Source organism: Cygnus olor, chromosome 3 (genome assembly GCF_009769625.2).
Source record: "Cygnus olor isolate bCygOlo1 chromosome 3, bCygOlo1.pri.v2, whole genome shotgun sequence".
Taxonomy (NCBI): Eukaryota; Metazoa; Chordata; class Aves; order Anseriformes; family Anatidae; genus Cygnus; species Cygnus olor.
In genome coordinates this window covers 51100172-51125610 of record NC_049171.1, presented here as the reverse complement: position 1 = coordinate 51125610, position 25439 = coordinate 51100172, and the positions used below count along the sequence as shown (strand labels likewise).

The 25439-nt window shown below is 38.2% G+C and overlaps 1 protein-coding gene across 1 annotated transcript; it reads left to right on the top strand.

Moving 5' to 3' along the window:
• Nucleotides 1–269: 269 nt before the first annotated feature.
• Nucleotides 270–25061, top strand: HDAC2 (histone deacetylase 2). The gene is made up of 14 exons (XM_040552455.1): nucleotides 270–533; nucleotides 7248–7360; nucleotides 7801–7918; nucleotides 8898–8972; nucleotides 9283–9421; nucleotides 12437–12578; nucleotides 16164–16256; nucleotides 16353–16461; nucleotides 17870–18010; nucleotides 19783–19891; nucleotides 21934–22064; nucleotides 22949–23104; nucleotides 24412–24469; nucleotides 24684–25061. Exons 1-14 carry the CDS (start codon nucleotides 482–484, stop codon nucleotides 24712–24714), a joined length of 1467 nt encoding a protein of 488 aa, XP_040408389.1. The 5' UTR covers nucleotides 270–481; the 3' UTR covers nucleotides 24715–25061.
• Nucleotides 25062–25439: the final 378 nt, after the last annotated feature.

Sequence of the window (25439 nt, the reverse complement as noted above, 5' to 3'; positions counted from 1 at the left end):
GCCGCCCCGCGCATGCGCCGAGGGGGCTCCGCTTAGGGGCGGGAGCAAGCTCCGCAGCCCGCTCCCTCCCGCCGGCGGGCCGTACCATTGCGCGGGGGGAGAACGGGGAAAGCTCTTCCTCCCAGAGCCCACTGGCGAGGTCTCCGCGCTGTCTCTTCCCTTAATTAGGCGTGAAAAGCAGTGACAAAGGCAGTGGGAAGCAGGCGAGTGCCGCCGCTCGCTCTTCCGCCCCTTCTCCGCCTTCTCCTCTCCGCCTCCTCCCCCGGCAGCAGCGGAGTGGGCACGGCCCGCTCACCCCTCCCCGCGCTGCCGATGGTGGGGTCCGCCCGCAGCCCGGCGTCGCGAGTTCCCGCTCTCCCGCCCCCTCCCTCCTCCTCCTCCTCCTCCCTCTCCCTCCTCCCTCCCTCGGTGCCGGCTCGGCGCTCGCCTCGGCCTCCCGCTCCCTCCCCCTGCCCCGGCTGGGCCCCGGCGCGGCGGCCCTATGGCGTACAGTCAGGGTGGCGGCAAGAAGAAAGTCTGCTACTACTACGACGGTGAGCGAGGGGGCCTGCGGGGAGGGAGCAGGGCAGCGCCGTTAACCGCCGTTAACCGCCGCGCCGGGCGCCGTCCCCCGCCATTACGGGCGCCCCCTGCCCCGCGTAGCCCTCCGAGGGGCCGGGGTCCCGTCCACCTGCAGCCGTCGGCCCGGCCGAGCCCCGGGGATCACTGAGGGGAAGGGAAGGAGGGAAGCGGCGTGGGAGCCGGGAGGCCGCCGGGCTACCGGCGGTGAGCGCGGTGTTTATTGTTATACTCCGCCGCCCCCCCCCTCCCAAAATGAGAAGGGGAAAAAAAAAGTGCGGGGGGGGGGGGGGAGAAAAGTTGGGACACTCCCCTTCATCCGCTAAACGTGAGGGCGGTGGAGTCGCTGCCGCGTCTGGCTCCTCCCCCGCAAAAAAAAAAAAAAAAAAAAAAAGGAGGGGGGGGGGAGAGAGAGAAAAAAGAAAAGAGCCGAGGCCATGCGTAGGGTCGGCACCTGGTGGTTCCTGCGGCCCAGGCCTTCCCCTGGCTCGCACGGAGAGCTGGGGGCTCTGGGGGGGCGAGGGGCTCCCTGCCGGCGAAGCGTAGCGCAGCGCTACGGCTGCGGGCTGGTAGCTGCGGGCCCCAGGTGCTCGCAGCCCCTCCCGGGGTGCTCGCTTCCTTCTGGGGGGGCCGCAGAGACTGGGGGGTTGCACTGTCAGTGGTAGGGGAGAAGTACGTAAAGCTCGTACTTGGCTTCGGATGTGTGCAGCAACTTGGTGGTGGTGCTGGCCGCGGCAGGGAGAACTTTTCGTTTTGTTCTGTTGACTTTGCGTTTCTTTTTCCTTCTTGGTTTTTTCCTACCCAGAAGGTAAACTCGGTGATCAGTTCGCTTACAGATCAAATCTTTAAAATTGCCTCCAGTTGTAACAATTCTTTAAGTTGGTGGATGAGGTTGGTGCCCCCGTACTGAGGGAACAGAGACTGAGGCTGTTTTGCCTCCACGTTTTGTTGGTTTCACCATTTTGGAAACGAAGAGGAATGAACTAAACCCACTAAGCTATCAAAGGTGCCTGCTGTTGCAGCAAATCCGCCATTCTTTAGAAATGGCAGATCTTGTGGGGCCTGTCTTGGTCTTTCACCACACTAAAGGAGGCAGAGTGGTGGTTGCCGCCCCCTTCTCTTTGTTGCTGGCTCTGGTTCTTTGTTCAGCCTAAAGGGGAAAGGAGGCCCCTGTTAGGGATGATTTTGGTGAGGCTGGGATCTTACTACCAGGCAAGAGTAATCAGTTCTTGCCTTGTAGAAAGGAAGACTGTAGCAATAGATGCAAACCTTTCTGTTTGCAAATGTTTGTATGGTTTTTTTTATTAAGCATTATTTTTTTTTGTCAGGTGCTTATGCTTTACTAGGCATAGATATCTTTAGTTTTGCTGTTATTCCTGGATTTTGGTTCTTGGTACTAGTGTCAGGATCCCTAAAACAGCTAGGAAAGAGGTAGGAGAAAGTAGGGAAGAGAAATTTTGAGGTGGCAGTGTAGTGGTGACTTACAAGCAGTTGTAGCTAATATCTGGACTACAACATGTGCAATTAAAAATAATGTAGAGAAAGGAGGAGTATCTGTTGTAAAAGTCATAAAAAATGATTTTCTCTGTAACAAATGAACAGCATTGCAACGTTTTTGGTGTCCTCTTAATATTTTTTTTTTATTTCCAAAGCCAACAGTTGTTTTAAACTTCTTTTGGAAGTTCAGTTGTTAGCAGAGCTTCTAGAGTTAATATCTGCTGTAAATATTTCCAATGCTCATTTGTGGTTCATCTGGTAATTCTTAGTATTTTGTAACATGTTGAACCAGCAAAGCCTTGAGTCAAAGTGGGGGGAGTGTTCAAAGTCTTAAATAACCCAAACCCAAAAAGTACAAATACTGCAAGTGCACAACTGAGGTAGCAAAATATCTCTAAGGATGTCCTCACAGAAGTAAACGACCTTTTTTTTTTATCATAATTGTCCTTCCACACAGCCGTTCATTTTTTTTCTTTAAAAATAAACAACAAAAAGTGTTGAAGAGTACTAGAAGCATATGTGCGTATTTTTTTAAGATGCAATAAATTTCTACGTGCTTTTTGTGGTAACTCAGTATGTCATCTAGAGTTGCTTTTTCAAATTAGCCTGTCACTCAGCAAGTCTTGATGAGTGTGTTGCTGTTAACATTTGTTGTTAATTAACAGTTTTAACAGCCTTCAGTCTGTACCTGCAACCAGTAAGCTTGTGGAAGGAGGAGTTTGATTTCATTTTCTATAGTTTGTTTGTAACAGCTACATCCTGTTTGCAGAGTTTATGTTGTTCATGATCATGCTTCTCAGGAATTTTATTAAATTTGATGCAGTATGTCATGGGAAAATGTGCAAACTAAGGTATTTTAGTTCTCTTGTCTAAAATATTTTGAGTAAATGTTTCTAGGCACCTTAATATTTGTGATCATAACTTAGTGAAGTCTGTTGCTCACATCACCAAGAACCGTCCTAGATACGGAAGGATATTGTAGTCCTTTCTTTACATGTGTCTTCAAGTCATTGCCATGGTCTTGAAGCATGTGGCTCAGATGGTTCAGTGGTCAGTTTCAAAACAGGTAGGTGGTGTACCATTGTCCACAGCAACAGGCAGGACCTGGAATGGTCTTTCCAACTCTGTGTCCTGTACAGCAGAGCACAATTCTGTGGAATTACAGCAGCTAGCTCAGTTACAGTTAATAAGTGAGTTCGTTCAGTGCCACTGCACTAGCAGTATTGTTTAGATTACTTGTCTTGCATAATTCAGTGTGGGTGTTCAAAAGGCTCAACCTTTGTGAAAAATTTCAGAGATCTGCATCAGAATGTGGTTGGTTCCACCCATAAAGATGAGACTAAACCTGTATTAATAGCACAGTAGGCTAGTATATTCAGACAGCGTTTAAGTACATTAGTACTTTGTGTTTAAGTTGTTTATCTGCAGATGTAAACCCTAACTGAAGAGTATTTCACTGAAATTTGCTGATGATTTGCACTGTGGTTTCTAAAACTGCAGTGGTACCCAACTTCTGCTCAGGGCTCAAAAGTCAGAACTTTACCTGCTAAATTTTAAAAAACAGAACAAAAAAACCTTTGAGTCCTTGTATGCTAATGTAGTAGTTCTAGGTCTATTTAAATAGCTTTTTGTTGGATTGATCAGGCACCAATGATTACTTTCTAGATTCATCTTTATCGTTTCACCCCTTCATACTGTAGAAGTCAACCCAAATATAACTACTACCTCTGTTAAGATTTTTTTCGTGTTATTTCCACTGTAGTAGTGGTTGGGTTTCTGTCCTTAAAACAGTTCTGAAATACCTTGTGATTTCATGGTAACTGTATTTAAAATGAGCAGAGTTAAGATCGGTGTACATAACAAATTATCTTAGTAACCAAAGTTACAAAATAAAATGGTACGTAAATGTCATATCTCCCATCCTCCTTCAGGCTGTTAAGACTGTTTTGTAATCAGTTAATTTAAAGGTGTCACTTCTCTATAAATCTTACTAAGAGGAGACAGTCTCACATGCGTTTCTGGGGACATAGCTGCTTTCCTTACTTTGTTGTTAGTCTGTCAAATGTAACTGAAGTTCCTTTAGGGCATGTAGCATCTTGTATTTTTCTGCTATAGAGTACTGAACATCTACAGACCTTGCTGAACTCTCTGGTAGAGATGTGAGGGTCCAACACTTACGTTCAACGAAAGAATCGTGGATTTGTTTTAATTTGATAGCTCTGCTCAGAATTTAGTGGTGTAGCTTCTCTGAATTGATGAGTTATTAGTGTATTGTTAGCATATTTGAACCCAAGATGTGACCGCTTGCATAAAAAGTTAATTTTCAGGTAGGTCTTCTGGTCATCTGTTGGTATCACAGTTTGCATCACATAGTGAACAATAAGCTGGTGCTAGCATTGTATTGGCACTTGATTTTTCTCCTTCCAGAAGACTCAACATTTCAGAAATTATATCGTTACTTCTCAATAGCTGATGTTTTTACTGGTATACAACAGTCAATTAGAGTCTTTGAAACCTTGGTGTGGAGGATTAATAGATGTGTCGACTTTCTGCGTGTGCTACTTTGCATTTTTTCCCCTCTGCTTCCTGTTTCACTCATGTTGTGTTTTTTTTTGCACTTAACTGTGTACATCCTCACTGGTGAGTGGTGTGTTACAAGTATGCTCATAACACTTCTGTATTTTTACCCTTGTATTGACAACTTTGGCATCAAGTACTCTTGTGCTATCCGCAATAGTAGTCTTGCATACTTGGCTCTGCTGTATTCACTTCTCTTATTTTTATTTATATATATATATATATGTATATACACACACACACACACACACACATATATATGTATATGCATACTCTCACCAGAATTTGTCTGGTATGAAGTGCAGAGCTTTGTAGTTCCATCAGTGGGGAGGTATTGCCCTGCCCCAGGCACAGTGGATCTTGGTACCCCTTGCTTTTCTTCCCAAAGCACTCCAGTAAGCCTGTGGTTGATGTTAAGCATATGAAGAAGAGATGCACAGGTTTCAGGATCAGTGGATGAAGAAGTTTCAGGAGGGGCACCTTCTCCTTCATGGATCGAAGGAGAAACTTCTGAGCAGACCTTTGCCTTCCACACGATGGTGTCTCCAAGACTGTGGTGATACAGGCTGCAAATCAAGGCGGCAATGCAGAAAGAGGAGACCTATTCCTTACCCCAACCCACCCCTGAGAACATGCATGTCGTAACAGTCCCTTGAAACTCAATGGGCTTTTTGTCCATACATTTGATTTTTTTTTTCAAGAGGCTAATGCCCAAACCCTCCTTTGCTGGTAATGCTAATAACTGAAAAGATGCAAATGGTATTGCTGGTTGCTGAAGTGTATTATATTAATATCTATTGTTAATCTTTATAGCTGACCTCTAATGTGAAAGGATTGATATGCTTCTTCCAGCTACTCACCAACAGATCTTCTCTTTTATCAGATAAGCTCCCATTAAATTTGCCAAATTGCCAATACTTTTAAAAGTTCTTTTTCCTTGTTTAAAAAAAGTTATGTTTAATTTATTGATGACTGATTGTTTTGTTGTTAGTTTTTAAGAATGCTTTTTGCAGCGTATGGTGTGTAGAAGATGATTAATTTTGAATGTATAATTGATGCTCTTATCAAAGGACGTGTCCCAAATATACTTGTGAAATGGGTAAGAGTGCCTCCTTTTATGTAAAGGAAAGTCTCACCTTTTCCAGAAGATAGGAAATCATTTCTAATTATCCATTAACATTTTGAGTAAAATGTCAATGATAATGACTATACATGGTGTTTAATTGAAACTGAAATGACCTGTTTAAAAAAAAAAAAAAAGGTGCAACGTACATTCTTTGCCACAAATGTGTTTTGGAATGAAGTTTCTTCAAAAATTTCATGTTATTTAAAGCCATTATTATGGAATTACTCATCTTAAATTTTTCAAAATTTTAAGCTTTTACTAGCTTAAAGCTTCGTGAACCTGGGACTTAACGGTAACTTCATAAAAAAAGGTAGGGCTGGTAAATGAATGGTCAGTTTCCATCTTTCTGTCATTAGTTTCAAAGAGTTGTGGAAGTTCTTTCCTGAACCCCAAATATGTTATGTATGCTATTATATGGAATTTTATAAAATGTTAGGTGATGTTTTTGCTATGTGGGAGGTCGGAGTATCCTCTGTTTTAACCTTCTGCTCTTGACCTGCATGTGATGAAAGTGCAGGGTTGCTGTATCAGCAGGTCTTGGTAACTGATAAGTGTTTTGTTTGTGTTTTTTTTTTTAATCAAGAAGGTAAAACCACTAATCTTACCAGGAAATTTCCTCAAAGTAGAAGATGTATTGCAAACAGCTATTATGGAATTGGCAAGCTGAAAGCCCTTGACAACTAAGCATACCTTTCAGGCTCGTCCATGTTTCTAGAAACGTGTGGAGCACTGGTTCTGTTTAAAATTGTTTGTCTTGGGAATGTTAGTATTTAAAGGAGAGGCAGGTGTGTTCTTACTATACACAAGCTAGGGGAGAACTTATTAGCCAGTGAAAGTAGCCATTCTTCTTTTTCTTGGAAATGTGTTAAATTTATTATGATGATCATGTGTCTAGTCACTCTCCAATTTGACAGAGTTGGGTTCATTTGGATTACAAGACTCTGTAAAACTACTCTGGATCCCTAGCAGCAGGTGGCTCTGGAATGCTTACGTATGTGGTTACAGGAGTGGATTTGAAGCTAACTGCTGGAATGTAACTGTTAGGATTAGCAATTCAGGGCAGGCTGAGGATGGTATCTTCTTAAAATCAGTTCTTGCAAAACAGTAGGTTTTACCACAGCCTCTTGTTGCGGTATAATGTTACTGTCATCAGTAGTTTTTGCTCCCCTCTTCATTCCAGTTTTGTCTCCTATTCTTCAGCTCCATCCCAGTAGTTTCTTTGCTCTTGATTTTGAAACCTCTTGGATGCATCTTCACTCTCCCACTGCTGTCTGCTTTTAGTGAAGGTCTTAGTTTTGGCCTTTTTTTTGGCCATCTTATTCCCACATATAGCCTTTTATGGGCTGTTCATTTTCCTCATGGACTGTTTGAAATAGTGTTCCCTTTATCATCTCTTTCTGGAATCATCATTTATCTTCTGGGGATGATTCTTTTAGGTAGCAATGAAAAGTTGTTTTGTAATACAAATTCATTTGTGTGATATTGACAGGTGATATTGGAAACTATTACTATGGACAGGGGCATCCAATGAAGCCTCATAGGATCCGAATGACCCACAACTTGCTGCTAAATTATGGCTTGTACAGAAAAATGGAAATTTACGTGAGTATAAGCAAAGCATTATACTGAAACATTTTCATTTTTTTATAAAGGCTTTAAGTACTCTCACAAAAATAAATGGAGAGAAGTGGAAATAGAAAATAAGTGTATATAGAGCTGTCTTACTTAAAAATGAAGCACTGTTTTATAACTGGTGTCGACTGCAGATTGCTGTCCATCTCTGGAAGAAGTGAGATACAGCTTCAGTAGAAACTTTTATGAAACTTTTTATTTTTATGATTGGGGGGTGGGGTTAGAGTAACCAAACAAAGAATTTAGCAGACTCTGGTAATCCTTGCATTATGCAAAACAGTACTACTGGCAGTTTCACTATTTCCCCCGTCAGAGTAGACTCGATTTCTTTTGGGTTGTCTGTTTTAGTCAATTGTTAATCAGGGTACTGCTGCAAAAACAGTTATTAAAATAACTTGTTCTGTTATCAGCGACCCCACAAAGCAACTGCTGAGGAAATGACCAAGTACCATAGTGATGAATACATCAAATTTCTCCGATCAATAAGGCCTGACAATATGTCTGAGTACAGCAAGCAGATGCAGAGATGTAAGTGTCATATTAGGCTAAATGTGCATTTGTGTATGTGCTTTGATGGTTAATGTTATTTAAAGCTAAATATTCACTGGTACAAAGGTAGAAACAGTAGCCTAATGATGTAGGTGGGTTAGAGAAATGCTGTAAGAGTAACATGCCTTTCTTTATCTACACTAGTTTGGGGGATTTTCTATTTAAAAGCAGCTATACTCACAAAAATGCTCTTTATTCTTATGAAAGAATTTACACATGCCCCTGTTCAGAGTGTATGCTGGATACAGAATAATACTTTCTGTAGGCTTAGCGCACCATGTTAAACTTTAGTCGTTGGCTGTTTGCAAAAATGCCTTAAATACATTCTAACGTAAAATCTTTCTAAAGAAGAGTGGCTTATAGGGGAACAGGGAAGTAAAAATAAATGTGAAAATATTCTCAGGTAAAGAAATAAAGTTGACTCATTCCTGTTAGAGGTGGTAAAAATTGGATTTTATTCAATTCTCACCTTTTCCATTAATTTTTTGCTTGGATTTTAGAAATAAGCTCAAAGTACTGTTAGAAATGCAGTTTGACACTATCAATTTAAAAATGAAATATTCTTACCTTTTTGCAGTGCCTCTTTCTCAGCATATTATTTTTCCAATCAGTTGTATTTAATATGATGTTAATCAGCATGTCTTCCAAAACATAAAAAACGGTCTAATTTCTTGTTAATTCTTCATTTAAAAAAAAAAAAAAAGCTTCCTGTGGAAACAACTAAATTTAAAACAGAACAGTGTGGAGTCATCTTAGATGATAAAGACCTTACCAACTGAGTTTGATTATTAGAAGTGTGGGCAAGCTGTATGTGTGTTTCAATGTTTAAAATTTAACCTATCAAAAAAAGAAATGGTCGTTGAAATGCGAAATGTGTTATGCATCTGTATACATCATCCATGCTTAGAGCAATACTGTCGGAATGATGTTTTTGAAAAGTAATGCATTTCTTACACAGTTAACGTTGGAGAAGATTGTCCTGTGTTTGATGGCCTGTTTGAGTTTTGTCAGCTATCAACTGGAGGCTCTGTTGGTAAGTATGGGTTGTTTGCCAGATGTTTCATAGCTTTACTACGTTTATGTCAGCAACTTAAAACTTTGATAGTATATTAGAACCTGAAGCAAATACGAGTTTGTTTTATATAGAAACATGCAGATCAATGGTTGTTCTGTCTGATATTTGACAATCTGTATCTTAGTATTGGTAAATGATTAGATCTATGATTAACTGAGATTTAATCATATTAAAAAAAAAAAAAAGGAAACCATTTCCTGTAACAGATTTAAAGGCTTTCAGATGTTTCTGACTGCATTTCCTTTCAATTTTGTGTGTCTTTTTACAGCTGGGGCGGTAAAATTGAACAGACAACAGACAGACATGGCTGTTAACTGGGCTGGAGGTCTTCACCATGCTAAGAAGTCAGAGGCATCTGGTTTCTGTTATGTTAATGATATCGTGCTTGCCATCCTTGAGTTACTGAAGTAAGTTTATGATGAGGAATAAAGATAAAATTATAGTGTCAAATTTGAGTATTTAAATGTTTGAAGATGTGGGTTGTAATATCATTATTTTTCATAGCCTATGGTGAACTTGTACAATGTCAATTGAGAAAACTCCAAACTCTGTCCATTTTGGCTCCAGTGAGAAGCCTAAACTAAAATACAGCAAGCTGAAAAGATAGCTATTTAGAGATAGTTTTGAAACATATACTTAGAAGTACTTTACACAGAAGATAGTGAACTTCTAGATCTTGCTAGTACAGGAATGAGACAGAACAACAACAGATTAAAAAGAAAAAGAAGACATAATTGTGTACAAGAGTTCTGTAAATGAAAGTTAAAGAACCAAGAAGCAGTACATTCTCTAAAACACCATATGCTGTAATTGTAGATGGCAAGGAAGTACTAGGGTAGCAGATTTCAGAAAATGGATAGGCTTGCTTAGTCTCTGTAAAAGTTACCTCCTGTTGCTACTCATGGGGACAGTGGGCTAGATGATTACTGGCCTGACCCTTTAGGGTAGTCATTATGCACTTAAATGTCACGTGTAGTGCTTGTAGTTGTATACCTATTTGATTTTTCAATGTCTGTTTGTTTCTGATGTTACAAGCCATTTTTACTAAACCAAACAAAAATATTCAAGGAAGTTCATATGCTGAGTTTCCTTGGGTTGTTACATGAATTAATGTGGCTATTAACGAAACAATGAAATAACAGCTGTGCTGCTGTGGCTGCAAAATAAAAAAATGGTGAGAGGAGTAATGAAAAAGCTATCATAAAATTACCTTCAAGCAGTAGTGCATCACTAAAATTTCAACTCATTAATATTATTGTACTGTTTAATGGGACTATATCCCTTCTGATTACATAAATTTTATTTATTTTAACAAAATATACTCTGGGCATCTGACTGCTTGGGAATGGAGCATCTGAGTCTGCTGGTGAGGGGGTGGGGGGAAATATCTGTAACCTGGAAGTGATTCCAAACACGGAAGAAATTGCTAAAGGCACACACAAAAAAATAAATATTAACTTACTAAAACATTCCTTTTAATCTGCATATATTCAGGATACGTCCCTACAGTCTAACAAAACCAGTATAATTTTGTGTTCCACTCTTGTTTTTTTTTACCTTAACATGTACGTGAAGGAAGGAAACTTTCAAATAGATGTGGGTTATATGGCCATGGGAAACTTTTTTTTTTTGAAATCTTTTCTGACATCTTATTAAGAGAAAAATCTTAGAATGCCTGAAATTATGGCTGCTCAGACTCAGTCTACAGCATTACGCAAAGCATGATGAAAATGTCTTCTGATGCTGACACTTTGTGCTTTACTGAACAGCATGGTATTTAAGGGATGTTTACTGTTGTTTCGAAAGCTCTGGGGCTTCAAACAACTGGTTTCTTTATCCCTCTCAAATAAAATGATCTGAAACTTGCTGTACATAAGGAAATGTTAAGGAGTAACATAATTTAGTGCTAATAGTAAATGCAGTACAATTGGAAATAAGAACATAGAATATCCCAAGTTGGAAGGGACCTACAAGGATCACCGAGTCCAACTCCTGGCTTCACGCAGGACCACCCAAAAATCAGACCGTGTGTCTGAGAGCCTTGTCCAAACACTTCTTGAACTCCGTCAGGCCCAGGGCTGTAACCACTGCCCAGGGGAGCCTCTTGGTGCAGAACCTTTCCCTAACACCCAGCCTGACCCTCCCCTGTCCCAGCTCCATGCTGTTCCCTCGGGTACTGTCGCTGTCCCCAGAGAGCAGAGCTCAGCGCCTGCCCTTCTGCTCCCTTCATGGGGAAGCTGCAGGCTGCCATGAGGCTTCCCCTCAGTCTCCTCTTCTCTGGGATGACCAAACCAAGGGGCCTCAGTTTTTCCTCATAATCTTCCATTCAAGACCCTTTACCATCTTTGTAGCCCTCCCTTGGACAGTCTCTTGTATTTACGTCCTACTTATACTGTGATACCCAAAACTGTACACAGTACTTGAGTTGAAGCCACACCAGAGCAGAGCGGGACAGTCCCTTCCCTTAACTGGCTAGCAGTGCTCTGCTTAATGCACCCAAGGATATAGTTTGCCATTTTGGCTGCAAGGGAAGGGCACACTGTTGACTAATACTCAACTTGCCGTTGACCAGAATCCCCGGATACCCTTCTGTGGGGCTGCTATCCAACTTCTTATCCACTGTACTGAACATATAGCCAGGGGTTCTCATGTCCCTGGTGCAGAATCTGGTGCTTGCTCTTATTAAACTTCATAGTGTTGGTGATTGTCCAGCCTTCTAATTTGTCAAGATCTCTCTGTGAGGCCTCTCTATCCTGAAAGGAGTCAGTGGCTCCTTCCAATTCGGTATTGTCAGCAAGCTTACTTAGTATACCTTTGAGTCCTGCATCTAAGTCGTTTATGAAACTAGTAGAGAGAACATAACTATCTTTACAAGTTGCAGAGATGAAGAAGGCAAGTTGATGGAAAATAGGTATTAAAATTTTTTGTGGGCTTATCGGATGTAGATTATGCCTGCTCATAGTACTACGCTTCTTGGAAAATTCTGGAGAAACATCTAACATAAGGTGTTTTAGTGCAGAATGTGTTTGCAATCATTGAGAAAGCAGATGAATTTGCCCCTTTCACATGGTGTTTAACATACCTGAACAACAGAAAGAGGTGTGAACAGGAATACAAGGTGTAACTAATACTGAGTAGGACAACTCAGATGAACATTGAATACTTTACATACTTAATTGGTATGATTGGTACTTAATTGGTACTTGGTTTTGATTAAGATAAATGTATTTTCACCATTATCCAAACGGTACTGATAATTCTGAGTGGTTATGGTAACTTCAACCAAAATCATCAAAATTAATAATCTGGGATGTGTTCTTTGGATTGTTTTTTCTTTTGGTTATGTTTTTCCTCATTTAGGTATCAGTATATTACAAATGTAATGGATAATGGTGATTTCTCATGCATAATTTTCTTTCTAGGTATCACCAAAGAGTGTTGTATATTGATATTGATATCCATCATGGTGATGGTGTTGAAGAAGCATTTTATACCACAGATCGTGTCATGACAGTATCATTCCATAAGTATGGTGAATATTTTCCGGGCACAGGGGACCTTAGGGTAAGGTTGAACCTGAAATTTCATTAGGTGATAAATTCCCTCTTATTCACTTCCTTGTAGATACTGTTTTAGTACTAGATTACAGTAATGATGTTCAGTAATAATATATACCAGTATATTTTTCAGAAAATACATTAGTCTGGAGCGATAGGTTTGTTGAAGAACCTTGGGGGAGGGGGGGAGGGAGTTACTGGGAAGTAAATTACTTGCTTCTATATTGGTTTAATCAACCCCTTGACTTTAGATAAATTGCCTGGACAGACAATGTGCTATATTTGTAATTACAGTCTCTGCATTTCAGTTCTTCACATACAGTGGAAAGGGGTGGTTTAGAGACCACAAGTTTTAAAATCTTATTTCAAATCCTAGAATACCTTCGTTCTGGAGCTTTAATAGTCACAAAGCTTCACTCGTAATGTGGAATTCACTGTTTTATTTGCCTATTAATACAGTTGGTTGATTTTTTTGGAAATATTTCTTATGTTATAAAGTATGTTTTGAATTTTCACAGTGCTCACTGCTGAAGAAGTGTAGCATGCTCCACAGATGATTATTTACTAAGCATTATGGCTAGCTTGATGTAGGGAACAATGGCCCATGAAGCATTATAATTTAATCTGCTGGAGAGAACCTCTGATAAACTGAGTTAAAACAAATTTACCTAGCATTTAGGGTTGATTTTAAGTAAGTTAGTTTTTCCTCGCATTAAACTAGCCCATTAGAACAGGAAGTTGTGCCAGTTTGCCACTTGAGAAAGTATTTCAGGTGTTAGGATTAATATATTCCTAGCTTAATACTTTTACGTTCAACCTTTCCTTATTACAGCACTCCAAGGGTAAGTCAGTAAACAGGTACTAGCAACTTTCTTACATTAGTTTGTGCATACAGTTAGTAGTTTTTAGGAAAGTTATTAAAAACTTCTAAAAAGTGGATCTACAACAGAACTGTGAGAATGTGTTAACTGTTTTCCTACTATCTTCACATTGATTCAAGTGATGCAGGTGTGTGTTTATAGTAATATTCCCAGAATGTGTGCTTCACAGTGTGCTTATGATACCCAGAGGACACAGCAGTAAAAGAAAGTTGAGCTTTAAGTCAGTGGGGTGCTTTGTGTTCATTTCAGTTTGGTTGTTGGAGCTGAATGTTATTACGGTTGTTAGATTTCATTAAACTGCTTTCTAAATTGATTTAGGTAGTAATCAGATCAAGTGGTGTTCTTATGCATGTCATTTAACTTGACTGGCCACAAGGTGGTAGTGGTGCTTCAAACAAAAAGCAGATCAGATCAGGATGTTTATAATGACAAGCTGTTGTTGCTGAATTTGGCAAGATTATTTTTTAAGGGTTAGATATCTTGGATTCTTAGAAACAGCACTTCCCGTTGACAGAGGAGTTTATGGATTCTTCACCTCACCACACCCAGGACAAAGAATTAAAAGATACACATTTGAAATAAAAGAATATCATATGGGATAAAAATCCCAATGTTATTGGGATTTTTTTTAGCACAGTGTCAGTGACAAACAAGTACCTCAGGCGTGGTAACTTTGTGTTCTATGCTGCTAGCTAGTATTTTGAAATGAGCATTTTCTGTATACAGACTTCAGCAGGATTTATTGCAATGATGGCATCCTCACAGGAGAAGAAAAAAATTAGCTTTTTTTTTTATCCTCTCCAGAGCATGCAAAGCTAATTGAGCTAAAGGAGACTAATTTTGTGGAAGGAGTAAATGTTCATTCTGGAGACCAGTATTATACTACTTGTTTCTGCTCAGCTTGATCTGTCTTAGCTGGTTATTTGCATCAATTTTAACAACCAAATCTTATCTTTGTTGTCAGTGGGCTCCACTGAGACTTGTTTCTGTAATTCTGGTTTGTTGATAAGTTTATGCTTATTCAATGCAGAAACAAATCATGCATGAATTGATAATTCTCTGGTTGCAGATCCCTGTAAATCAGATACATTGATGGAGGTTGCATTCACGCGTTTTAGTTCAGCTGGGTTTATTTGTTTTTAGTGAAGGTGTTGTGCAGAACTTCCAGTGTCAGTTGTAAGTTATTTGACTTTCCACGTCTTAGATGTAGGTAAGACAAGATTTGTAGTACCTTTATGTCATAGGTCAGTAGTGCTAGATGGAGGCATGGATTCTGTGGTGCAATTTAATTCATTAATGAATGGGACAACTACCAATATGCTATATTGTTTCTTTAGTGTTTATAGCTGGTATAACTAATATCAGTTACAAAGAAACATCTATTGTGTAGCTCTAGCTGGAGAGCAGTTACTCTGTTTAATGGGAAATCATGTGAACATTTTTATTTCCTCTGTTTTAGATTAAGGTGGACTTAATGATTAATTTTGTACCTGGAAAGCAATGTACTACTGTCACCTCAGAAGCATTGACATCTGAAGGCCTAGATGTAATTCTGGATTACTGTTATACTCCAAAGCAGTCAGGGATGTGTTTATCAGGGGGTCTTCAGTGTCATTTGCAATACCATGAAATGCTGTTATTCTGCTGCATTGGGCCACCCACCCCCTAATGATGGTTACTGGAAGTGGTTCATTACTGTTGAATTTGATGCTAAAGAGGCTTTGTTCAGGAAGAAAAAGTACATAACCATTTCAATACTTATTATTGAGAAAATTGTTGAGAAATTTAGGATTTGTACTGCTGGGCTATCCTATTAGGGAGTTGCAGGTTTTTCAAGGACATGGGGCCTCTTTCTACACGGTTGCTCTTTGATAATAGTTTACAGCCCAACTAAATATGTTGGATTTTGCTGTCTTCCCCATTGTACCTCGATTAGTGGCAGCAAACTGCAGTGTGTAAAATGGATCGGTTTCTGTCTTGTTTGGTGATGATTAAAGGGAGGAAATGGGAATGTGCGGCAAGCAAAGATATTCAGGGATTAAGCTGATTGTCAAAACAGAAGTGGAAAGATTCGGGGTTGATTCACTATCTTTTTGCAAAGACTTTTCTTTTAATGCATTTGTTGTCCAGGAAAGCCAGTAAGATAAACTGCTGCAGTTTCTGCATTTACAACTAATGGAACTGAAAATAATCTGCAAGCTTTCTTTTTGTTTGTTTGTTTTTCTTTTTGTTTAAAAAGGCTCCATTTCTTGAAGGGAACCTGTAATTGGCCTCTGATTTTTCTCTCTCATTTTTGCTCCAGCCAGTTCTTCATCCTATGTTTGGAGCAGAGAATAGTTTCAAACGCCCTGCCAAACCTAAATCTGATGTATAGCATCAAAAACGTGTATCTTACCTTGCTTATCTCAGTTTTCTTGTTTGCTTTTGCTGAACTATTTTGACTGGGTTAAATTGATTTGTTTCAACTTTTTGTCTTAAGTATTTGAATTAAAAATCAAGTGTACTTCCTGCAAACTTGGTGTACAATTCTTACATCCCAAAATGGTTGTATGGGAGAATGGGAATCAAGTAAGGTACTTTGCTTCCTTTCCCCCCCCAGTGGACATGAATAATGGAACAAAATAGTTAAACATACTTGTATAGGCTTTTTTTCATGATACCATTATGTGTTTCTATACTTGTAATAAAGCCTTTTTCATCTTTGCTTATAGGACATTGGTGCTGGAAAGGGCAAATACTATGCTGTCAACTTTCCAATGAGGGATGGTATAGATGATGAATCATATGGACAAATATTCAAACCAGTGAGTTTTTTTAAGCTTTTTGGAAGGATACCTATTTCATTTTGTGGATTTATTTTAAGGATATGAATTAACGTCTGTGTTTTATACTGATTATAGATTATATCCAAAGTAATGGAGATGTATCAGCCCAGTGCTGTGGTATTACAGTGCGGAGCGGATTCATTGTCTGGTGACAGGCTGGGATGCTTTAATCTTACTGTTAAAGGTAAGTAGAAAATTGTGTGTTTGTAACTTCTTTGCTAAGAAAAACCTATGTTTTTCATACTATTTTTCAACAAATTTGCATGATGAAGACTAGAGTCAGAAATCATTACTGTGATTAATCACCTCTTTCTTTACTATACAGAGATGGCCAAAAGAAACACAGAAGTTGACTCTTTCTTTCTATCCATCTAAAAAAGTTAAGAATCGTGGTTTTCCATGTTCTTTCTAGCCACTCAACTGATTCTTTCTTCTATGCACAGGCTTTCTGTAGCTTTTAAGCAATGTCCTGAAATGACGGGATGATAACAGTAGTCCTACTGCAATACTTACTGTGACAGGCAACTAACAAAACTAGTGGGTCATTTAGTAGGACTACTAAATGTAAAAAAAATCTTGTTAGGCATAAAATAGGTGTTACTGAAATGAGAATACTGATTGCATTGTTAAACTGATACTGTTGTACATTTATATTGTTATATACCAAGCCTTATGGTAACATTTATTTTTATTAACTTTTGTAGAATTAATTGATTTTTAGTATTACTTACATTTCTATCCAAAGGCATGATTCTCAAAATTGGGATGAGGCATTAATTTAACAAACAAAATAAATATTAGTATTAATTATTTAAGTGATAAAATGCTAAATATGTGTTGAACTGTCACTAAGCTTTAAACCCACCCTGTTTGAATCATTGATTTTCTGGATTTTGTTTTTATTTTCTTAATGAGGCAATTAGAGTTTTGTAGGCAACAAATGCAGTACAGTATCTGTTGGGTCTTCAGTGTTTCAGGGTTCTTTTCTTGATTTGCACCAGGTGGCAAAGCTACTTCAGTTGCCCATACAGCTCAGATTTTTTTTCATCTTACATATCTTGGAAACCAAGAGAGCTGCTGCCTCCTACAGATGCCTTTCAGTATGCTGTATCTACCTGGACTGTGTACTGTCTTGGCACCAGTTCACTCTGTAAGCAAGACTTAGCAACCTCTAATACAGGTTCAAATTTAGAAGTAGAAAGGACCAAGTACTGATTTGCTTTTCTTCTTCCAACTTTGCTTTTAACTGGGAAATTGTCCCTAGATTTATCACTGTGTCTTTTCATAACCAATGTCAATTCAAAACGTTCAAAGAGCATTTCAGAACTGCAGCAATAGGAGACCATCATACAAAGTCTCTGAAGACTGGGGTGGGTAATGTTCAATATATTTTGTACAGTTCTTACATGTAGATCTTGACATTTTGTGAGGTTGTGCTTAAATGTAGGGGGAGACAGTTCTGTTTTACTTGAATCAATTCAATTCTCAATAAGTATGACTGCATATGTCTGATTAAATAACTACGTAGAAATCACATTTTTTCTTTAATAGGTATTTTGCATATGTTATCAAATCTTTTTTCTTTGTGACAGGTCATGCTAAATGTGTGGAAGTTGTAAAGACTTTTAACTTGCCGTTGCTGATGTTAGGAGGAGGTGGATATACTATTCGCAACGTTGCTCGATGCTGGACATATGAAACTGCTGTTGCCTTAGATTGTGAAATTCCTAATGGTAAATATTAATCCCCCAAATAATGTTTTACTAAGAAGTAATCGTGGAAAGGTCTAAGTGAACAGATAGTAAATATTTCTATAACTAAGTGCAATACATCAGTTTATTCTAAACTATGTAGAAAGTTATTTGTTAGGGTTTAGTCAATAACTTGAGTAGCACGTGCACTAAATAAACTTCAGGGTTTGGTGCTTTTTTTATGCTTTAAAAGCTTTAAATAATTGCATCACTTCATCATCTGTGTGATTGAATATATACTCTTGTTTTGATTGTGACAGCACAGACCTATGTAAGTTGGGTACCACAGACATAAGAAATGATTGAGTATGCAAGTGTCCATTTTACCTAGTAAAACATAGCAGCATCTTTATTGTCTTTGACTTAAAAGTAACTACGAAAGTATATTGACTTCAGCTCTTCATTTGTCTTGATTTTGGCTATGCAAGCTCTCCTAAAAGTTTTAAAGCCGAAAGAGCAATAGTAGGCTTCTTATAAAGACTTTAATAGTGAAGTAATTTCTCTGAGGAAGATCCCCAAAGCTCCTGTGCTCCCTTCATTTCTGGCCAGATATGCTTCTGGACATGTTTTTGGAACTTGTTCTATAAAATCAATATTTGGTCTGGTTTGTTGCATCAGTCATTGGCAGTTTTCATGTTGGACTGAAGCTTTTGCTGATAACCTTTTGATATACATATATCTCTTGCTGGATTCATATTGTTTCCGTCTGACTTCAGTGGAATGCTGCTGTCAGTGAGAAAATATGTAGATAACCCATTTCAAGATGTACATTTTACATCCTGTATTTCAATGTATATTCTGCATCAACAAAAGGATTTGAAGAGATGTCTTGGAACTTTTGAAATTCACGTGTCCCCATCAACAGATAGATACATAGGATTTTTTATTTTTTTTAACATACCTCTAAACTTTGTGGATCTTAGTCATCTTTAATCTGAGAACGAACAGTGAATTTCTAAACATTGCAATAGCAAATCTTCCCATCTCCTTTCTAACAAGATCCCTTATCCTGGAATAGTTATAAATGAAGAAGCAAGACAAAGGGTACATTAAGAAGTGGGTTTTGGTATCTTACTTCTTAAATGTTTTGGCTTTTTGCTGTTTTTGTCCTGTTACTTGGGAAAATACAGTCATATTTAATACAAAAATCTACTAATTTCCTAGTATGAAGTCTTCATCTAGTTCATTTTGGAAATTTAGATGTTCCAGTTAGGGGACAGGTTATCTGTGAAAATACCAAAAAGGTGTTGGGGCTGGAGAGGGACAAGACAGGCATCTCTGAACTGCTGTACAGAAGTTAACGTGGACATTGAACTAGCTGTGATGTTCAACCTATTATTGCATATCACATTTTACCAAAGGAATATTCTGACTTGTTCACATATACCTTTCAAACTGGACTAACTTGACAGCTATAAATAATTGTCAGTTATTTTCCTTATTCTCCAGAAGTAGCATTTTTAATTATACTATCAAATGTATTTAAACATTGTCCCAGCATGTTTTCTAACATAATTACAGTTGCACTTTCTTTTGTTCTTTTTTGTACGTATTTTGCCAAAAAATGTTAAGTTCATGTATTGAGTAATTTAGAGGAAAAACACTAAGCAGCTTGAGCAGTGCTTAGAAGTATAATTGCTCACCTGAATACTTCAGATTTGGTAGTTCTCTAACTAAAATCCTGATGTAACTACTGTTGTATTTAAAATGTTTAAAATATGTCACAAATTGATCTTTTGTGTTTCGGTTTATAGAGTTGCCATACAATGATTACTTTGAGTATTTTGGACCAGACTTTAAGCTTCATATTAGTCCATCAAATATGACTAATCAGAATACACCAGAATATATGGAGAAGATCAAGTAAGTAGTGATTACCTTATTTACCAAGTAGGTTGTATGAATCACATTTCTCCAGAAGTTTTAATTTTTACACAGGTTTTAAAACTATGCACCTTTCTCCATTACACATTGAAAAAGTACTGAGCAGAAATGGCATTTTTTCCTTTTATCAGAAGAGGGACTTTAAATTAAAAGTCTGTGCCTATAACAGCACGTATGCTTACGAAATTCTATGGATATAAATATGAAAATGTGAGACCCGCTTTGGATTTTTTTTTTACTTCTTCCAGCAACTAAAGAGGTGACTGTTTTACTTGGCTTACTGTTATAATTTTGTAGAAAGTTTATCCTGTCAGGAAAGAAACTGGTGTGCACTGATGATTGGGATTTCAAATTCTCAGCTCCCTTGTCTAAACATGAACTGATTGTCATTCTTTGTAGCTGTCAGCTGTAAAAATAAAAAAGTCACATGTGAGCTCAGACATCCAAAACCGTGGAAAGATAGTGATATGTGCAAGCAATTGAGGGACTGTGGTTCAACAAGTCTACAAGGTTTGAGAAATGCTTGCTGCCAAGCTATGGAGGGGGAGGTGTCTTTAGCCTTTGCCACTTCTGATATTTAGTTTATTTCTCACGTAATGAAGGTTTGATTGTAAACTAATATTTTACTTAAGGGATGTAGTAATACAAACATACAATCAATTCGGTGCTCAACTGATAAGAGAGAATTTGTTAACCTGAAGTACTTAGTTTACCATGGTTTGCCCCTGCTCTGAGTTTAAGAGGAAGAGCACCTCCTGTGTTTAACACACTGTTAATAAGGCACAGTAATACTTTTGGTTAGTAAAAATAGATGAATAAAGATGAAAAACTAGCAACTGTATAAGTTTGTCAAATTGCAGAATTCACCAAAGTGGTTCAAACACTAACTTTTGAAATGGTTGGTGTATAGACTGTTGTTCATAATACAAATATATACATTACAAATTAAAAATTAAAACCCTTTTGATATGTACATTGGGGGAGGGGAGACATACCTCTATTTTATTGATTTGATTCTATAAAATTTCTCTACAGTAAGCGTGCTCCAGCTGTTCATCTGCCAGGATGCTTGCTGTATGCTGTGTATTGTTGAGGGTTCATGGTATGAGTAAGCTGCAAAAATGTGCTTGCTCTTTAACACATCCCAGGCCTCAGATTGTGCATTTTTTTCATGAAGAGAGAACCTTACATCCTTGTGAGAGTATCCACAAGACGGCCAATGACCCATCATTTTAGAGGATCGTCTTTCAGTTAGTTATATGCTTTTCCAGGGATCTAGCTTTTTAAGGGGTTTCGGTTTTGTCGGGTCATATGGTTTGAACAGAAAGAGAGACTGTAAGATTCCATAAAGTCCCAGTTACCATTTCTCTCTTCTAATTGTGCAAAGGGATACTGAGATAGTTGTTGCAAATGCTGATACTTATAACCTGCCATTCTTTTCTCTCTATCTGAATTCTTTGGAATGGTAGTTTCAAGTCCCAAGAGAAGTTCATTGTCCTTTCTGTTCCTGCACATGGCTCTTTAGAGTGTGAGGTCCATTACATCAGGTGGCTTAGATGGGAAAAAACAACTTTCTGTTCTCTCTGGAATATTCAAAAAGTAATCTTATCCAGATGGATCACTTTTGACCCTGATGTCATTACTGCACACAGTTTGGAAGTCTTCATACTTTAAGTCTAAGTCTCTAGCTTTCTTCAGAGGCTAGTTTATTATCCAACTTGATACTCTAGCCTATTAAACAGAGTAATACTGTCACTGGGGTCCTCCCAGGTCAGAAGAACATGTACTGATCTAGTGGAGACTGAAGATTGAAGTTGATTGCAACATATGTTTAAATAGTTCAAAGAAAACGATGAAAAGAAAACTGGATACTGATGATTTGTTAGGGATAGAAAGCTTTCTGAAAGAGTGAATTTAAAGCAAAGCAGGTTAACATTGGTGCAGATTTTCAGAATTAAATACAACATCCAAGGAAGTGGTACTTCTGCTTACTAATAACTTTCCTTGTCCCTTACTTGCAGGCAACGCTTGTTTGAAAACTTACGCATGTTACCTCATGCACCTGGTGTACAGATGCAGGCCATTCCTGAAGATGCTGTTCATGAAGATAGTGGAGATGAGGATGGAGAAGATCCAGACAAACGCATTTCTAGTAAGAAATGTCATTACTCATAATAGGTTAAGTCCAAATAGTCATAGATTTAATTGTTCAGAACCAGATTTAATTGTTCAAAACCTTAGTCCCAGTAGTGCAATACTGGAAGATTGGCAGTTGGAGAACTTTTTTCCCCAGAGTAAAAACATTTGCTGTTGGTCTGCCAGTTTTTTTTGTTTGTTTGTTTTTTTTAAACTGCATCTGTGCCCGAATGTGAACCTGTTACAGGAGTCTAAAGAAGTGATTAAAGCGTTCAGGGTTTTGTATCTTAAGAAACAAGTTATTGTAAATCTAAAATAGATACTCCAGAAGTCTTGGATGAATTATAACTGAAGGATTTAGCCTCTAACTTTTGCTATTCATGAAGAAAGGAAAGTGAGATAATGTGTTTTCAAAAGTAAATTTGTCTATTTGTTTTATTTATTGAGTGGGAGAAGTTTTCTGTACTTGCAGAACTACCTTTTATTTTATTACTGTTATCTTTATGTAGAAAATAAGTTGTTCTTGAGCTATAGCTCTGAGCTTCCTGCTACATTTAACCTTTTAAGAAAGTGATTGGAGTAATTCTATAATCTTTTATTGACACATTATCAGTTTTCTGAACTGTTGAAACCATATTTTTTCTACTGTGATTTAGTTTCCAGTATTTGAAATTCATTTGATGTGTTAAAATAATCCTCCCAATGTCTCTAAAGTTACTTTCAGAAGTCATAATCTCCCAGAGTATATGCAAAGATGATATTTTTATCCCTAACTTAGTTCATCACTGTTAAATGGTTATAGTATATTTTGACTGGTACTTCTTTTAGGTCTAGTCTATTGTAATCGGACTTCATGCAATTTTTTTTTGTTTAATTAACTTCATAACTCTTGAATCCTAGTTCGAGCATCTGATAAACGCATAGCCTGTGACGAAGAGTTTTCAGATTCTGAAGATGAAGGGGAAGGTGGACGACGAAATGTTGCAGATCATAAAAAAGGAGCAAAGAAAGCCAGGATAGAAGAAGACAAAAAAGAGACAGAGGACAAAAAAGCAGGTAGGATATCATTGTGATTTTATCCTGTATTTTAGAACTGCAAATGTCAGCTCTGCTAGTAGGAGAAAGATGCATTCTCAATTAACAGTTAAATAGATGTTGAAATTATTTTTTCCCAATCGTATTTAAAGCATCTCTTAAATTTCATCAGTTTAAGGGTGCAGCTATTCGCACAGAAATCGTACTTTCAGTCAAGAAGTATTGTTGCTTCCACACAAGCCTGAAGTTTTAGAGCCAGGGGATTGTGTAGCTTAATGAAAACAGGGATAAAAAAGGTGGTCTTGCTTTATGTTAGACAAATAGTTCGTTTCTGTTTGCTTCCGTAGAGTGAGCCAGCTAGTTTTCTGCAACAAAAGCTGGATAGGTTTCTGGGGACAGTGTATTCCAAGAGCTTTCTGACATTTCCAGGAAAAGGCTATATCTGAAGGCTACAAGACAACCAACCCTATGATGCTCAGGGGCAAATCCAGGCCTAATTACTGCATAATATTATTATGGCCAGTCAAGAGGGACTTACCCTGAAGTATTTTGGATGGCTTGGCACTGTGCTCAGCTCATCCCCTTAGATGGATACGTTTAATACTGTAGGTCAATGTGTAACCAGTTGTTTTTTTCCCCAAAGTTACAGGCTGTTGTGGTGTAGCCCGGCTGGCAGTCAAACACCACACAGCCGTTCGCTCACCCTCCCCCCTCCCTCTCTGGGATGGGGGAGAGAAATGGGAAAGTGAAGCCTGTGAGTTGAGATAAAGACAGTTTATTAAGACAGGGAAAAGAATAACAACAATAATAATAATAATATTAGTATTAATAGTAATAATGTGTACGAAATAAGTGATGCACAATGCAATTGCTCACCACCCGTTGACCGATGCCCAGCCTACCCCCAAGCAGCCGGCCGCCCCCTCCACCCCGGCTAGCCACCCCTATATATTGTTCAGCATGACGTCAGATGGTATGGAATACCCCTTTGGCCAGTTTGGGTCAGCTGTCCTGGGTCTGTCCCCTCCCAGCTCCTGCTGCATCCCTAGCCTGCTCGCTAGCAGGACAGAGAGAGGCTGAAAAGTCCTTGGCTTGGTGTAAGCACTGCTCTACAAGAATTAAAACATCAGCATGTTGTCAGCGCTCTTCTCATTCTAACCCAAAACATAGCACCCTGCCAGCTACTAGGAGGAAAATTAACTCTGTCCTGACTGAAACCAGGACACAGGCATATATAAAAAGTATAACTTTGTCATTCTTTTTTCTAAATCTTTAAAGTCGTCTTGCATCTTTTTGTATGTTTCAAATCATGTAATTTTTATTTTTAGATGTTAAGGAGGAGGATAAATCCAAGGACAGCAGTGGTGAAAAGACGGACACCAAAGGGTAAACTCTAATGATGAATATCATCTTTTGAGAGCATTTAGTAATTTAAATTTTAAAATATTTTTAAAGTATTTGTTTACTTGTTTACTTTCATTCCCTCATAACACTAAAGATTTTAGACTTGTAACAGTAGTAACTCAAAATGGCATTTCTAAAATAGTTAAGCTTAAAAAAAAATTGCACAACTTAACAGTTTGTTTTTGCTTTTATGCAGAGCAAAATCAGAACAGCTCAGCAATCCTTGAACAAAAGATAGCCTCACATCAGTTGCAGAACATAATACTAGAATTGGAGAATATCTAAAAGAAGAAAAGTTTTCGTATTGAGAGAGACTGCTGATTTCATTTTGTACTATTTGGCATGGACCGTATTTATTTTCAAACGGCTTTGTTCTGGTTTTTGGCAAGTTGTATTGTGAGTTTTCTAATTATGAGGCAGAAATTCCTTTCTTCACCATGCTTTATGTAATAGTATTTAAAAATGGATGTGAGTTATTATGTTAAATGTCTAAACTGATCTATTAAAGTAATTTGCCTTTCCTGAGCTGATTTTACCTTTTTTGTAATTTTATCTTTATTAAAAAAAAATTGTACTTTGTTGTCTTTTGTCCATCATTAAATCCACTAGCTTCTCAAGGGTAAATGTAAATCTGCTTATTTTATATGGAGTTTCTCTCTTATTAGTTTAAGTAGACAGCTGGTGAACATTCAAGTTGAACTGCACTGCTTTCATTTACTCCATGCATTTCAATGGCTCCTGCCTTGGGTGCCAACAAATGTACTAGAATATGAATACATGAGGTTTGGACAAGATGAATAAATGAGTGAAGAGATGTTAGAATAATATGGTTATGTGAACTTGCATTTTAATATAGAAATTGAAAACTACAATCAGATGCTTTGTACTGTTCAAGAACCTTTCCCAACCATCAGAATCTACTCAAAAGACTGGTTCATTTGCTATTCATAAA